This window comes from Mandrillus leucophaeus, unplaced genomic scaffold, assembly GCF_000951045.1.
Source record: "Mandrillus leucophaeus isolate KB7577 unplaced genomic scaffold, Mleu.le_1.0 Scaffold216, whole genome shotgun sequence".
Taxonomy (NCBI): domain Eukaryota; kingdom Metazoa; phylum Chordata; class Mammalia; order Primates; family Cercopithecidae; genus Mandrillus; species Mandrillus leucophaeus.
This window is the reverse complement of record NW_012102210.1, coordinates 2335383-2349329: the sequence shown is the minus strand read 5'-3', so window position 1 is coordinate 2349329 and position 13947 is coordinate 2335383. Positions and strand designations below refer to the sequence as shown.

The window sequence follows — 13947 nt, the reverse complement described above, 5'->3', positions numbered from 1 at the left end:
AGATGTCGTAAGGGAAAGACATAGGAATGCAGATATGCTTGTCAGGAAACCTTCATCCTGACAAGTGGGACAAACAGAAGGGCAGGTGAACATAAGAGCTCAGCGGGTCCCAGCGCGTTGCTCTTTCTTGGGCTGAGGAGGCCGTGAGTCACTGGGGACTGGATGCAGGCTCAGCCTTAAGTCCTATCTCTGTAGTCTTAACCTGCCCAGGGGTTCCCCCAGGACAGGTGAGCATCCTGGTGGGCCCACGACTTCGGTCTGGAACCGTCAGCCTTTGTGAGTGGTGTTCCCTCCCCCAGACCCCAATCCTCCCTTCCTCTGGTTTCTCCTCAACTGGAGAAGCCACCAGAATCTCTAGGCAGAGGGAAGCACTGTCTCCCACTGAATTACCTGGGCCTGATTCCCACCCCTCAATATGTTAAGAAAGACCTGGGCCCGTCCTCCCTCAAGATACAGGGTGGCCCTTCCCTATGTCTAGCCTGTTTCTCTTGCTGTGGAGCTGGAGGTAGAGACCAGGGTCTCCCAACAAAAGAGAGGAGTTAATGAATTACCCTTGCCCCCCTCCACCAGTACCCCACCCGGGCTCCCAGGCCCTGAACGCATTTGCTCTACCAGCCCCCACTGGCCCTCAGAGCCGGAATCTACCACCCCAGGCTCTGGGGCTGGAGCTGGATGCCCGTGTCATTAAGAGAGAGACTTTTATTATTCCCATAGGGAAGGGAGACACTGGGGATCACTAAACTACAGTGGTGCCTGGAAAATAAATTAAAACAGAAACGCATCAAAACAAAAGGGAGATTGGAGACACGGAGAGCAGCTGGGAGGCTGCGGTGGCGGGCGGGCCCGCCCAGGCAGGCAGGCTCTCCGAGGAGAAGGCCAAGTGGTCCCAGGCCTCAGCCAGCCCATTGCTTGTCCCTCTGTCAATGGCAGCCCCGGACTTCAAGCCCTGTGGGGCCATGACTCCAGGCCTCCCCAAAGCCTGGCCAGGGAGTGGCCAGAGTCCAGCTTGGGCCCACGCAGGGGCCTGGCCAGCAGCAAGCAGCACTCTGCCCTCGTGGGTTTGTGGTGGCCCACCCTAGTCATTGGAGGTGACATCGATGTCCTCCCCATTGGCCTGCTTCGTGGCGATGCGCCACCGGTTGATGTGATGGGAGCCCTTCTTCTTCTGCTCGGACTCAGGCCCTTCCTCCTCCAGCTTCTGCCGTTTGTACTTTGTCCTCCGGTTCTGGAACCACACCTTCACCTGGGCCAGGGAGGGAGGGGCATGGATGAGAAACTCAGGAGGCCCCCAGAGCAGCCACTGGGGCCTCAACAGTCAGGCCGAGCTGAAAGCCTGATGGGAAGACCAAGGCTACATAGGGTTAGGGCCCCCAGGTTGGGGTCCCCTCTGGCCAGCTGCCCCCATGGGTCTAACATTCACAGAAGGGGACGGCAGGCCAGGAAGAGGACACAGTGGGCCAGAGAGGAGGATGTTTTTCCTGTTCCTCTCAAATAAAGGGTCACAGAGCTGCTGCGCATCCCAGCCCCTCTAGCCCCAGCAAAGCCAAGCCCAGGTGGAGGAGCGCAGGCTCTGGAAGCTGGCAGACCTGGGACCCCACGAGTTTCTAGAGGACAGATCATAATCGCTCCTTCACAGAGTGGATGTGAGTAGTAAATGAGGGAGCCTATGACCCACTGCGTGGGTTCCCGTGAGCTCCCACAGGGCCTAAAGTGGACAGCACCCCATGGGCCAGCCCCATGCTCTTTTCCATACACAGAGGCAGAGTGGGCATGGTTTCATAACCAGGAGGTGGCGTTTATACCAAGAGCAGTGCCTGGACAGCCAGACTACCCCTGGGGGCACAGAACCCGCTGCTAGAGACTCCAACCTCACACACTGTGTGGTCTCCTTCTTCAGGGGAGGCTTTCTTAGCAACCTCATGTAGCTCTCTCCCACCCCTCCTCAGAAGTGGAGCTGTAGAGGCTGGAGCTGGGCAGGTGGGGGGCCTTGTCCCTCAGGTGCCAGCTCCTCAGGGTAGTGAGGCCTCATTCTCCTTGGACAGACAAGGACAGGGAGGAGGCGGGTCTGAGGACAGTGTTCTGCCCTTCACGGGCAGCTCCAGACCTTCTGTCCCCACAGCACTGGCTCCTGCAGCCCATCCAGATGTGGGAACAGGTCACACAAGGAACAGTCAGGAGAAGCCCAGGGGACAGAAGTGAGCTCCACTTTGAACCCAGGGAGCCCCCTCTTCTGTGTCTGGCAGTGAGAGCCCTGGCAAGGTATGGGGTGGGGTTCAAACAAAAACTGGACAACCATCCTCCATGTTGGAGGAGGCATGAGGCAGAGGACAGGTCTATGGTTCTAAGCCATGTCCTCCAGGAAGCCTCTTTTCCCTCCTCCTCCAGTATCTGTTCAGTGTCCAGGACACAGCCCTTAATGTCCTCTCATGCATAATCTGGGAGGCTTGTCCTGGCTCCTGGACTGGCCTTAGTGCTTGTGGGCTGTGGAGAAAGCCTTTATCTGTCAACAGTCCCTGACTCCGTGGTTCTTCACTTGGCTTTGCAGAGTCGGGCCAGACCCACACCGTCTTCAGTGTTGGCAGGAAGATCCTAGGTACTGATTCTCAGCTAAGTCCCTTCCCCCTCGGGGCTTCAGTCCTTCATGCATAGAAGAAATGTTCTGGGGACTCTTGCAGTGCCAGGGCACCTCTTGGATTCTTGCTCCAGAGGGCCCCTGGGGGAGGAGGTGCAGAGGGCAGGCTACAAGGCCCGGATGGTTTCCAGGAAATGACAGCACATTCAAAAGCAAGTAGGTGTGGCCAACTGCAGCTGTGCAGACGGTGCTGCGTGGCAGAGTTGCGGGTGAGGAATGGTGGGTAGCCTCTTAGTTTTGGCAGCAGCAATGATGCTGAGGGGAGATCCTTGAACCCTGGGCAGGGCTGAGGGCAGGCCTCAGAAAGACTGCTAGGTCCAGCCCCTGCTCCCAGAGAACTGGGTAAAGCACAGGCCTTAGCCACAAGGCCAAGCAGTGCATCCAGAGGCAGACCTGGCCCCTGTGCCCTGCAGATGGTTTCATGCCCAGGAGGTGCTGCCCCTACACCCTTCCCAGGCAGTCCTCTCTGTCCCACCTACCCCAGGACCTCCCCTCACAGTCTCTTCTTGCCGGGACTTCCACTGTGCTATCTGCCCTGGTTTGAGAGCACTGATTTTAGAGCACTGGCATGGGGATGGGGGTAGCTGGCACTGAGTGCTTGCAGAGCAGCCAGCCAGGGTCTGGAAAGCTGGCCCAGGAAGGGTTGGTGCCCAGCCTCGATGGATGGAGTAAGGGCAAGGGGATTCTCCCCTCATTTCCAAACCCATAGCCTGGACATCTCACCTAGGCCGGCCGTGGAGGATGGCGGAGGCTCTGGGCACAGGCTGCTGGACTCCGAGCCCACCTATCTTTGGGCGCAGGGCCACCTGGACCCTGGGTGGTTCTCAGCACAACCATTTGGCAGCAGCCTCGCCCCTGCCCCCCACCCTGGAGCCTGCTGTGACTGTGCCAGCCAGTGGGTGGGTGAGCTCACCCTGCCTCCTGCGCGTGACTCAGGGCCGGATGCAGGGCCGGGGCGTCATTCCTGAGAAGCCCAAGTGGGCTGGCCGAAGGTGACCGTCAGGTGATGCAGGCAGTACCAGGGACCAAGGGCCCTTTTCTGTACCTTTCTCCTTCCACACGCATTTCCAAGTGTCCTTCAGGAAGGAGACTGACGGTCACATTGGCCTGTAGTGGGATGGGCCCAGCATGCTGCCCTTGTCTAGCAACACTGGCTCAAAGAAGGAAAGCTTTGGATGGCGACTTCAGGCACAGGATAGGCCAGAGGCAGCTTCCTAGGGCACCCAAGTGAAAGGTGATTCTGAGTATTTTCTCCATGAAAAATACTGGGGTCAAGCAGGCATCTCTCTAGAAGCAGGGACATAAACCCTCTCCCTGTGCAGCCTGGCCATCTTCCGGAGAACAGCCTTGGGCTGAGTGTCCAGATGCTGTTTACAAAGACTGCAATAACAGGGTGGTGCTTATGACTTCATAGCATTAGTGGAAACGCCAGGATGCACAGGGCTGGCACAGTGTGATCATAACCATAGAAAAACAAAATCTACACACGGGGAAAAAAGACTAGAAGGAAATGTACCCAAAGTGTGGGTGATGTTTCTTTCTTCTTTCTACTTTTCTGAATTTTCCTTAATAGATTATTGATAATAGTAGTTATTTTTTACTGGGTAAAAGAAAAGGAACTGGGCTCTGAGGGTATTAGGAGATGAGAGTGACATTTCATGACCTCTCCAACCTACAGGCAACTCTGGATCCTCCAGACCCCCTTCCCTAGAGAACACAGGCCCTGGAAAGGAGCTGGATCATACGGTGTGGCTTGGAGGCTGGATCTGTCCTGCACATGCCTCCCCATCCCCAACACAAACACACTACTCACCCCTCTCTAAGCCCCAAGGTACAGTTGGAATGTCGGCTGGAGGACCCCTTGCCCACTCTGACCTCTCTACTGTAGCAAGAGGTCCCTTGTGGTCTCCCAAGTCCTCACTTCACTGAACGTCTCAGTTTCTCAGAGGCCAGATCCTTCCAAAAGTCTCTGTTCTCCTGAGTTACCTAACCTGGAATACTCTCCTTAGCCTTCAAGACACTGACCTGATGTTCCTTGATGGGCCTGCGCCATCACCTGCCTGTAGTTCCTTAGTACCTCTTCCCAGTCTCGGTAACAGTGACCCCCACTGTGCACTAATTTACTTATTTACATCTGTCTCCTCACCACACTATGAGACTGGAGAACCAAAGTGGTATGTTAGTCCCAGTGCCCTGCCCAGAGGACATGTTCCATGTATAGTCATCTGGCTGGACAGGCCTATGCTCTAGGCAAGAGGTACCTGGGCCAGACCTGGAAAACAGGAGAAAATGAATAGAAGAGGGGCAGAATTCTAATCAGCAAAGGGTTTGAGAAGTGCTCAGTGATAGAGAGACGGGATCTGTTTCTTAGTTTTGTGGACACTTTTGCAAGAGGGCCAGTTTTTAATATTCCACATGGTAAATTGGATTGGCCACTTTTAGGGGAAGTTGGAGGAGGGAGACCTACTGCTGGGCGGAAGAAGGGTTGGCTTGAGTCAGGCAGAATGGAGAAGGTGAAACTGCTATGGATGAGTGAATCAATTTGCTAGAGGATTGATCAATGTATGCATTAATGAATGAAGACATGCATGCAAGAACAAAGGGGAAAATGAACTAACAAACAAGCAAATATACAGCTCCAGCCAGTATTTCAGAACTAATCAGACTTTACTTTGGAATAATCTATTTTGAATGAACGAGGTCTGGATCCCTTCTTTTTCACCACTCCTGCAAATGGAAAGGTCTGTGGCTCCAGGCCCCTGCACACTTTCAGGTGAATAAGTGTCCTGTCGTCAAAGATTTCAAATATCCCAGAATGGACGGGAGCCTGGAGACATCAATCAAGTCGCCCCTTAGCCTACTCTCTTCCCTGGGGACCCATTTCCTATCATTTGATCATGTGGGCTGTTCCCACTCTCGAGGTCAAGCCCAATGCCATGCTAAGTTCAACCTTCACCCCAGTAAGCTGAGGTCACCTCCAGCTCCCCACCAACCATAACCATAATATCCCTAAGCCTCCCTGTCTCCTCCTCTTTCAGCCCAGCCTGGACCCTTCCTCTCTCTCTCTCAGGGAGACATCATAAGATTTACCTCAGGACATGTCCCCAGTCCCAGCTCCTCACAGAACCACTCTAATCTCCTTTATCTCCCCCTCATCCTCCCACACAGGACTCCTAGAACATGAGATGCAGAAGTTCTTGAAGAAAAGCCAAGACTTAGACAAGAGATATGGACACACCGTGAGCTAGGAACAAATGTCTCTTGATTTCTTCCTAAAATTCAGGTCACTTGGATATCCCCCTCTTATCCATCCCTCTAAGGGCAGAACATTCCAGAGCAGGAAAGGACCCTCCAAATCCTCCTTTCCATGCCTCTGAGGGGAAAAAGCCATAGGCAGGTGACCGTAACTCCTGCCTCCCAAGATCTCCCTGCCTTGGACTCCAAGATGGTGGCTGGTCTGGACAGCTCCTGCTCTATCTTCATCTGCCTGCCTCAAACCCTCCCCTTCTTTCCCTCCAACGTAGGATCCTAAGCATTCCCCCAAGCCTTCCAGGTCTGAGGCCTCCCAGAGCCATCTTCTCAAGCATTTCTATCCTGATACCCCTCAGCCCACAGCTGTGACATCAAGGGGACCCTAGTCATTCATCCTGTGCATGCTTCACAAGTGTGCAAGCTTGGCACTTAGGCTTCATCACTCAGTGAGCAATCTTCAGAGCCACAGACCACGTTTCTGTACCCTTTGCCCTCACCGCTCAGCTAAACTCTAACCCAGACAAGGTCAAGAAACACCTGCTGATCTCTTCAGAGCAGAAGGAGTAGCTGGAAACACTGACCAGTTGATCAAACTGGAGCAACCAGGTGCTTTCTCTCACTTCCCCTAAAACTAACTTACCCCTACCCCCGACACACACGAACACACACTGAAGCATGCAAGCTGCACTCCATGTCATGTGACTGCCTAATGGCATCCAGTGTGTACCTATGCTATCATCTGACCTTTGGGCATCAATCACATGAAGCCCGCTGGTGCCCCACATGGTGGGCAGGCACATGTTGCACACACCCATTACACACACTCATTTAACTTGAGCCTCTGCAATGACCCAGGCCCAGGTCTGCCCAACCAGCCACCAGGACTGAAGCTTAGACTGGTACCTTCTTGGTCATACTCCAGGGTGGCACCGAAGCAGTGAGGAACAAGTCATTAGAACCTGAAGGGAGAACTAGCCCTTGCCCAGGGCTCTTCCCTCACCTCCTAGATTGAGGCACTGGCCATCCCAGCACGAATACCCCACTCCCATTAAACATACATAGTCACCCAGGTTGCCCACCTCCCAGCACCCGGCTGAAGTTTTGGGAGTGCACGGACCTCTGAGCTCTGGATTAAGAGCTCACACACATACTGATCTGAGTAACCCTCCGAGAAGTTTTATCCACAAACTGGTAATATGCATAATTTAAATCAACAATCAGCTGTGAAAGTACAAGGGAAAGATAGAAGGAGAGGGACAGGGAGGCAGCAGTGACAGCAGAGAGCAAAGGGAATGATTGATAAAGTCAGTGTGTATTTGTATGGGCAAAGAGAAATGTGCTCATTAATTCAATACATGTTTATTGAGCATCTACTCCATCCCGGGCACTGAGCTGGGTCCTGTGAGAAATAGACAGGCTTGGCCTCTGCCTCCCAGAGCTAAGATGCTCAGGCCTGTTACTCATCACGATCACCCAAAGAACTGTTTTTAAACTTTTTCCTGTACCCTATCCTGGACTTCCTAAGAGAATCTCCTGGGTGAGGCCCAGGAATCTGTATTTTAAGATCTCCCTGAGAGATGCATGCTGCTGGTCTACAGATTGATGTTTGGACATGGCAGATAATTAAGTAATAACAACAAAGTTTGATGCAAATCATGATAGGCAGGGGTTGTGTGGTGAGCTCTGAGAATGTGGAGGAGGGAGTGTACAGAAACACAGAGAAGTAGAATGTAGAGGAGCCACAGAAACTCAGGGCTAGAAAAAACCCTGGAATTTGTGTCATTCAATCTCACAATTACAGAAACCGAGGCCCAGACCCAGAGAGAAGACAAAGCCAGAGCTAATACGATAATAGATAACCATTACCAGACATATGGATATACTGTTTGTCAGTTGCTAAATAGCTCGATGGAGATGAAGTTTGAGATGAATGGTGGACACACGGAAGGTAAGATAGATGACAAAGATAATGAACAAATGGGTAATTAGTTCTTATTGTTAGGAAGAACATATAATTAATAGAAAAATCGGAAATATAAATTAGCCAGTTTTGGGGAGGCAGTTTAATGAGAGCAGACAGAAGTAGATGGCTAGATGTAAAACAGCCACGGGGAGGGACAGATTAGAGAGCTCTGAGAGACAGATACAGATATTAACAGTAGAAATGCATGGCAGGGGGGTTGATGGGGGTGACTGATGCCTGACAAATAGCTCATAGCTGGAAATGACAGGTAAGCTTGCCTGGTAAGTACCAAGAGGTGGATAGAGAAGTAGTTAATTATATAGCCTGGCTCCAAATGATAAGTTATGAGGGCAACAGAAAGGCAATGTTGATGATGGAAACTGCATAAGGCAGGAAAAACACTGGACTAAGAGGACACCCAGGTTTGGATCTTCTTATGCTTCTAATCCAACATACTACCTTAAAAGGAAGGGACTAGGGACGGGGATTAATATTATTTGAGCTCATATGAGGTACTTTAGTCATTAAACAACCTATTTTCTCGATGAGGAAACCAGAGCTCAGAGAGGTTAAGTGACTTGCCCAGGGTTACACAGTTAAGTTAGCAGGGAGGGAGGTATTTAAAATCGTGTTTGCCCACCTGGGAAGCTCTGCCCAATCCATCCCTCCATCTCAGGGTCTTAACCTGGAAGGACAGGCTGCCACGGGAGATTCCTCAGGCTAAAACCTCCCCTCATTCTTTTTGTTGTACCATATGCAAAAAGCAGCTCATTTACAGACGGGAAGAAGATTAACCCTAAGTTTTGATAGTTAATGAAGCTGGATACATTTGTGTTATTCTATCTGGTTTTGTTTTAAATATATGTTTGAAATGTCTCATAATAAAAATGAAAGAAACAATCAGTCCGTCTACTAACTGGCATTGTTAGGAGCAAATATTGACAGGCATCTAGGTTCAGTTTGAAAGAGAGTTAATTAAAAATGCTCTCACTGAGCTAAAAAATTGAAAGTTTAAAAACAATGACATTATTTCAACAAGTGTTAATCTGTGGGTGGTAGGATTAAAAACCATTTTTGTTTTCTTACACTTCTGCAATTAAAATTTAATAAATATTACTTTTTAAATGAGGTTAATTATAAACACCATTCTTAAACTAACACCTTGTTTCAAACAATAATTTTAAAACACTGCCAGAAGGGAAAAGGGAGTGTTATTGTATTAACTTATATTTTAAAAACATATCTTTCTTTGAAACGTTTTTAAATTAACTCTTGTTTTGTAAGCTTTTCCCCTGCAGTTAGAACAGCCCAGCAAGCATGTCTGAAAACGCACGGGTCCTGCCTGTGACCCATGAGCGATTTGTAGATTGTTAAGTGGGGCATCAGACAGATATGACAATAGATGCCAATAATGCCACCAAAGGAGGAGAGGGTGAGGTCCGCCAAAGAAAGCTGGGGATGAAGTTTGGGTCTAGGCTCCCTCACTAAGCCCCCTTCCTACTCTGGCTGCTAAAGGGAGGCTCCGGCTGCCCCCCATGCCGGGCGTCTTCTCACTGCCCGGGACTTGGGAGGGGACGATGGTGTAGTAGGGGCGAGACCACGAGGAAAAGGGGAGCGGAAGGTGAAAAGTCAGCCGGGAGGTAGCTGGGGGACCGTGGAGCTGGCCTCTCGCAACTCTGGGAGCCGGCAGGCACGCAAGGCCCATCCAGAAACTGAAATCCAGCTCCAGGGCAGCAGCTAGGCTGAGGGTCGCTGAGCCCCACTCCAACACGTCGGACCCGGGTGGACCAGGAGCTTATGCAGTGATCCCCAGGCAGCATTTATTTATGGCGAAGTCTACTTACAATGAACCCAAATCCACCTCCCTATAACTTTCATCTAATTCTTTAATTTTTTCCCTTAAATTAATGATCATTTACAAAAACACTACACGGTAATTGTTAATTTCACTCAGTTCAAGCCCAGACGCCGTTGGGGTTTATTCCTTCTCCCATTCGACAGCCTTTCCAGTGATTCAGAGCAGCCCCTGAGTACCCGGGGTCTATTTCCCACCATGCCCAGGCCCCTCAGATGCTCTGCGCGCGCACACCGTGGCTTCCACAGCCCTACCAGACGGCCTGGGCCGGATCAGAGGAACCCTCGGGCCCCAAGCAGGGGCTGGCCCCTCCCTGGCTAAGCCCCTCTGTTGGTAGTCTGAGGACACCTGGGCTTTCTCCCCAGACCCTCCCTTGGCTGGTGGGCAGCCAAGGCCCCGGAACAGCAGCAAAGCCAGTGCGGATTGGCTCCCCGCAGGACTATGAGCGCCCCGGCACAGTGGCGGGAAAAGGGCTGCAGTAATGCCAGGGCTGGGGCCAGCTCCAGTGGCCTTGGTGCTGCCTGCGCTGCCCTCTCCCCAGGCGACCCGCTTCCTCCAGAGAACCTGGTCCCTCTGTGAGGAGCTTTGGGAGCCGGGCTCGGGATGCAGTTTGCATTTACTCTGCCACCTGCTAGGTCCTTAGCGCTTGAAAAAGTCCTGCGGCCTCAGCAGGCTGCACGCAGTCTCCAGGAAGGGGCTCTAAATTAGACAGGCTTGACTGCAGCGCCGCGAGGAAGGGGGGCTTTTTGGAACCCAGTGGTGCTGGGCTGGGGCGGGCTCAGGGCCTCTCCTGCACCCGCGCACCCTCACCTCGACCTGGGCTCCGGGCGCTGGGCAGGCCGCGACCGGGGGTGATTACCTGCGTCTCGGAAAGGCTGAGACTGCCGGCCAGCTGCTTCCGCTCGGCGCCCACCACGTAGTGGTTCTTCTCGAAGGCGCGCTCCAGCCGCAGCAGCTGCGAGGGTGAGAAGGCCGTACGGATCCGCTTGGGCTTGCGTGCGAAGGGGCCGTGCAGAAGCAGCCCGTCCTGGGGCACGTCGCTGGCTGCGGCCCCGCCGCCGACGGCAACACACGCAGGTACAGACAGAGAGAAGGGGCGCCGTGAGCCGGGGCCCGGCAGAGCCCGGCCTCCCGCCCTGCTCCCACGCGCCCTGCCCTCTCTATTCCTTGACACGCACACACACGCCATTTCTCCCTTTGCCCTTTGGCCGCCCCCTCCCTAAGTCCACTCCCCTCCTCGACATCTCCCCACACTAGAGAGCCACTCCGCGGGGGTACGCGGGGAATAACAGCACTCCAGATCCCTCTGTTAGGCCAAGAGATGGGTCCAGGCCGGACAAGGCGCCGACTAGCCCAAATCCACAATGCCTGGGGCAGCGGAAGAGGCCAAGGGGTGGCGAAGAAAAGTCCCTTGGCTCTCTTTCTCCGTCCTTTCCCAGAAGCGCTGCCCTGGCCGCCAGTCCCAACGATTTGCTTTTAGTTAACTGGTCGCAAAACATCTCCCTCCAAGAGGACCCAGGGTAGAGGCAGGGCCAGGGGTCAGGAAGGTGATAAGGGGAGCAGCGGTGTGCCAGGCACACCCTTGCCAAACACAGATTCAAGAACTAGAAGGTACCCAAGGAGCAATCCCTTCACACCTGCTTGCACTAGTCTTGCGGCTGAATGCTCAGGCTACTAGCTCATTAAAAACTCCTGCCAGCAGGCTCTAGCTCTGTCTTGCAGAGGGTATAAATAGGCCAGTGGCTAGGTCAGTGGTCCAGGCAGCACCTGCAAGTGGAAAGTCAGGCTTCTTCTTCCCCTTTCTCCACTTCTCTCTCCTCCAGGCCTTGGCTGTCCAGAGACCCAGCCTCTAGAGTAAGCCCCCAAACCCCTACCCCAACACACACACTGGAGACTCCAAGTACTGTCTGGTGGGAAAAGCTTCATCCCTGCTTCATCCCTGAATAGTCCCTTGCTAAAGAAACATGTGTATAAATATCTAGATGTCATCTTTCTCTCTAATATATATAGATATAGATATATTGGTTTCTGCATGGGCGTGTGTAAATATATGTTCCAGCCTCCCTACTGTCTTTTTTTCCCATCTACTGTATAGGATTTTTAGAGTGTGACTGTCCCTTAGCAAATGTTGGCCAGCATAGGGACTCAGCTCCCACATGCAGGAGGAAAGGATAACACTGGACTGGGTGAAGCTGGGGTAGGGGAGATGGGGTCAGAAACGATCAATGCCAAAACAAGCCTCTACCCACAGCCCCTGTCTCAATGAACCCCCCCCCCACCCCGCGCCCCGCAACTAGGCCCTCACACAATCTCTGGCTTGGTTGCACATGCTAACAAGACTCAAAACAGGCCCTGACAAAATCACCCATGGATTCTCATGCAAGGGCACATAACAGCCTCCTGACGCACCAACAACACAGAACTCTAGATGGAATATTTTGACAGAATTAGCTCTTGGGACTGACTGATCCAATTAATTTCTTCAGAGATGGCTACTGGTTGGACTTGATTTGACCTGTTGTTTTGCTCTAAGACAATCACCTGGATAATTCAGTTAACATCTCCCATCTCTGGAAACATCTATGTAAGTGAAGCAAAAGCACATAATTGAGATGCTGTAGCTAAAACTCTCCAGGTAACTGTATTGGTGGAACTTGCCTGACCTTACTTACTCCAAGTCTCCGGGCTGTGGATACCTAAACAGGCCAAGTTTTTGCTGGAGTTTTCTGTGGAGAAGAGTTGCTAGGATTGTGGGGTAGTGCCTGGGAGGGGTCAGTCAATAACCTCCAGTCATCTTATCAATTTCAACTGGTTGGATCTGTGCGGCGACAAAAATGGTGGGACCACATCACAGGGAGATGGGTGAGGGACACCTCATTTGGTTATTCAAGTGGGGGCAGATCTAGGGCCCTCGGATCTGACTGAAGGAAGAGAAGTTTCACTTGGGATAGTGGAATAGACAGATGGTCAGGGAAGGTGGTCTGGCAGAGATGAGTAAAGAGCAGAAAAATATGGAGCCTGCTCCAGGTGGGGAATAAGGAAGATTAAAGTCTCGGGGGTGGGGCCAAGTGAGGTAGGGCCAGGGAAAGGTGGGTGGAAAGCAAATGCTTCTTGTTGACGTTAATAACTTGCCTCAAAAAACAACATTGTTATGAACCTGGGTGAAGTCCCAGTAGTGGTTTCCTCTGGACAAATGAACCAGAGAGGGAGAGAGAAAGCCTAGCTCATCCCAGCATTGGCAGGGTTTGGCCTCAGCTGCTGGGCTGGCCCAGGTTGGTCAGAAGTGAGGCTGCAGTGTGGAAAGCCCAGTAAGTGTGTGTGAATAGGATGCAGAGGTGTGAAGGGCAGTGTGGGGCTGAGGAAGCAGGTTTGCAGTCTGCCCCAGTGTCTGTCACTTAGTGACTATTTTGCGATTCTGTGGTATATGTCAGTCACCTGAGTGGTGGAGTGCTCTGTGTTTGTCTTTATAAACCCAGATGAGAGGATGAAGGCAACAAGCTTCTGTCCCAACATATATGCCCCTTTGCCTCAAGTCTGGTTATTTTAGGGGGATGCTAGGTTGCTTTGGGTCTACCTTACTGAGAAAATGGGCCCAGGTCATTGTCATGTCCAGTTGTGGTAGATAGCATGTCTCCTAAAGGGTATATTTACATGCAAGTGCAAAAACACAGGGGTCCTTCTAACCCCATCACAGAGAAGCAGGAGACTGCAGGATGAGTCAAGATGCTAAGTGATGACAGGTTATTTAATTCCAAAAGAATAAGGACATTTCCCTGTTAGAAAGCGGATGTTCAGTACAACACTAAACATCCTGAGAAACAGATCAATTGCTACATGTTTCCGCAAAGACAAGGGTGATGCCTTAGGTGCCCAAGTACCTGTACCCACCCCCCTCCCGACCTGTGGGAAGGAGGCCTGAACCACCCCTACCAAGGGTTCAGTTTCCCTTGCCTGGACTACAAGGGCAGAACAAACTTGGGGCTGGAGTGCGGCCTGTTTGGACGCAGTAATTCCGGGCTGTGAGAACGGGCTGTCAGTTTCGGACTAGGACAGTTAGCAAAGTGGAAAGGGACTGGTATGGCCTTCCCTGGAGCTAGGGAAATGAATACCCCTCTCCCCCCACCCCCGGCCTCCCTACCCCTCCGATTTTTCTACAGTCACTCTTTTAGGGCCCCTTCAAGGCAATGGCTGGGAACTAGCACTAGGAACTCCCAGGAATGAGGCGGCTGGAGGTAGGAGCTGGGG

General features: G+C 52.2%; 1 protein-coding gene across 1 annotated transcript in view; it reads right to left on the bottom strand.

Moving 5' to 3' along the window:
* Positions 1-681: 681 nt before the first annotated feature.
* Positions 682-13947, bottom strand: part of EMX1 (empty spiracles homeobox 1) — a 19460-nt gene continuing 6194 nt past the window's right edge. Inside the window, exons 2-3 of the mRNA XM_011980675.1 lie at positions 10562-10746; positions 682-1243 (exon numbers count right to left, since the gene is read on the bottom strand). Of these exons, the coding sequence (XP_011836065.1) occupies positions 1076-1243; positions 10562-10746 (353 nt within the window). The 3' untranslated portion in view covers positions 682-1075. The remainder of the gene's footprint in view (positions 1244-10561; positions 10747-13947) is intronic.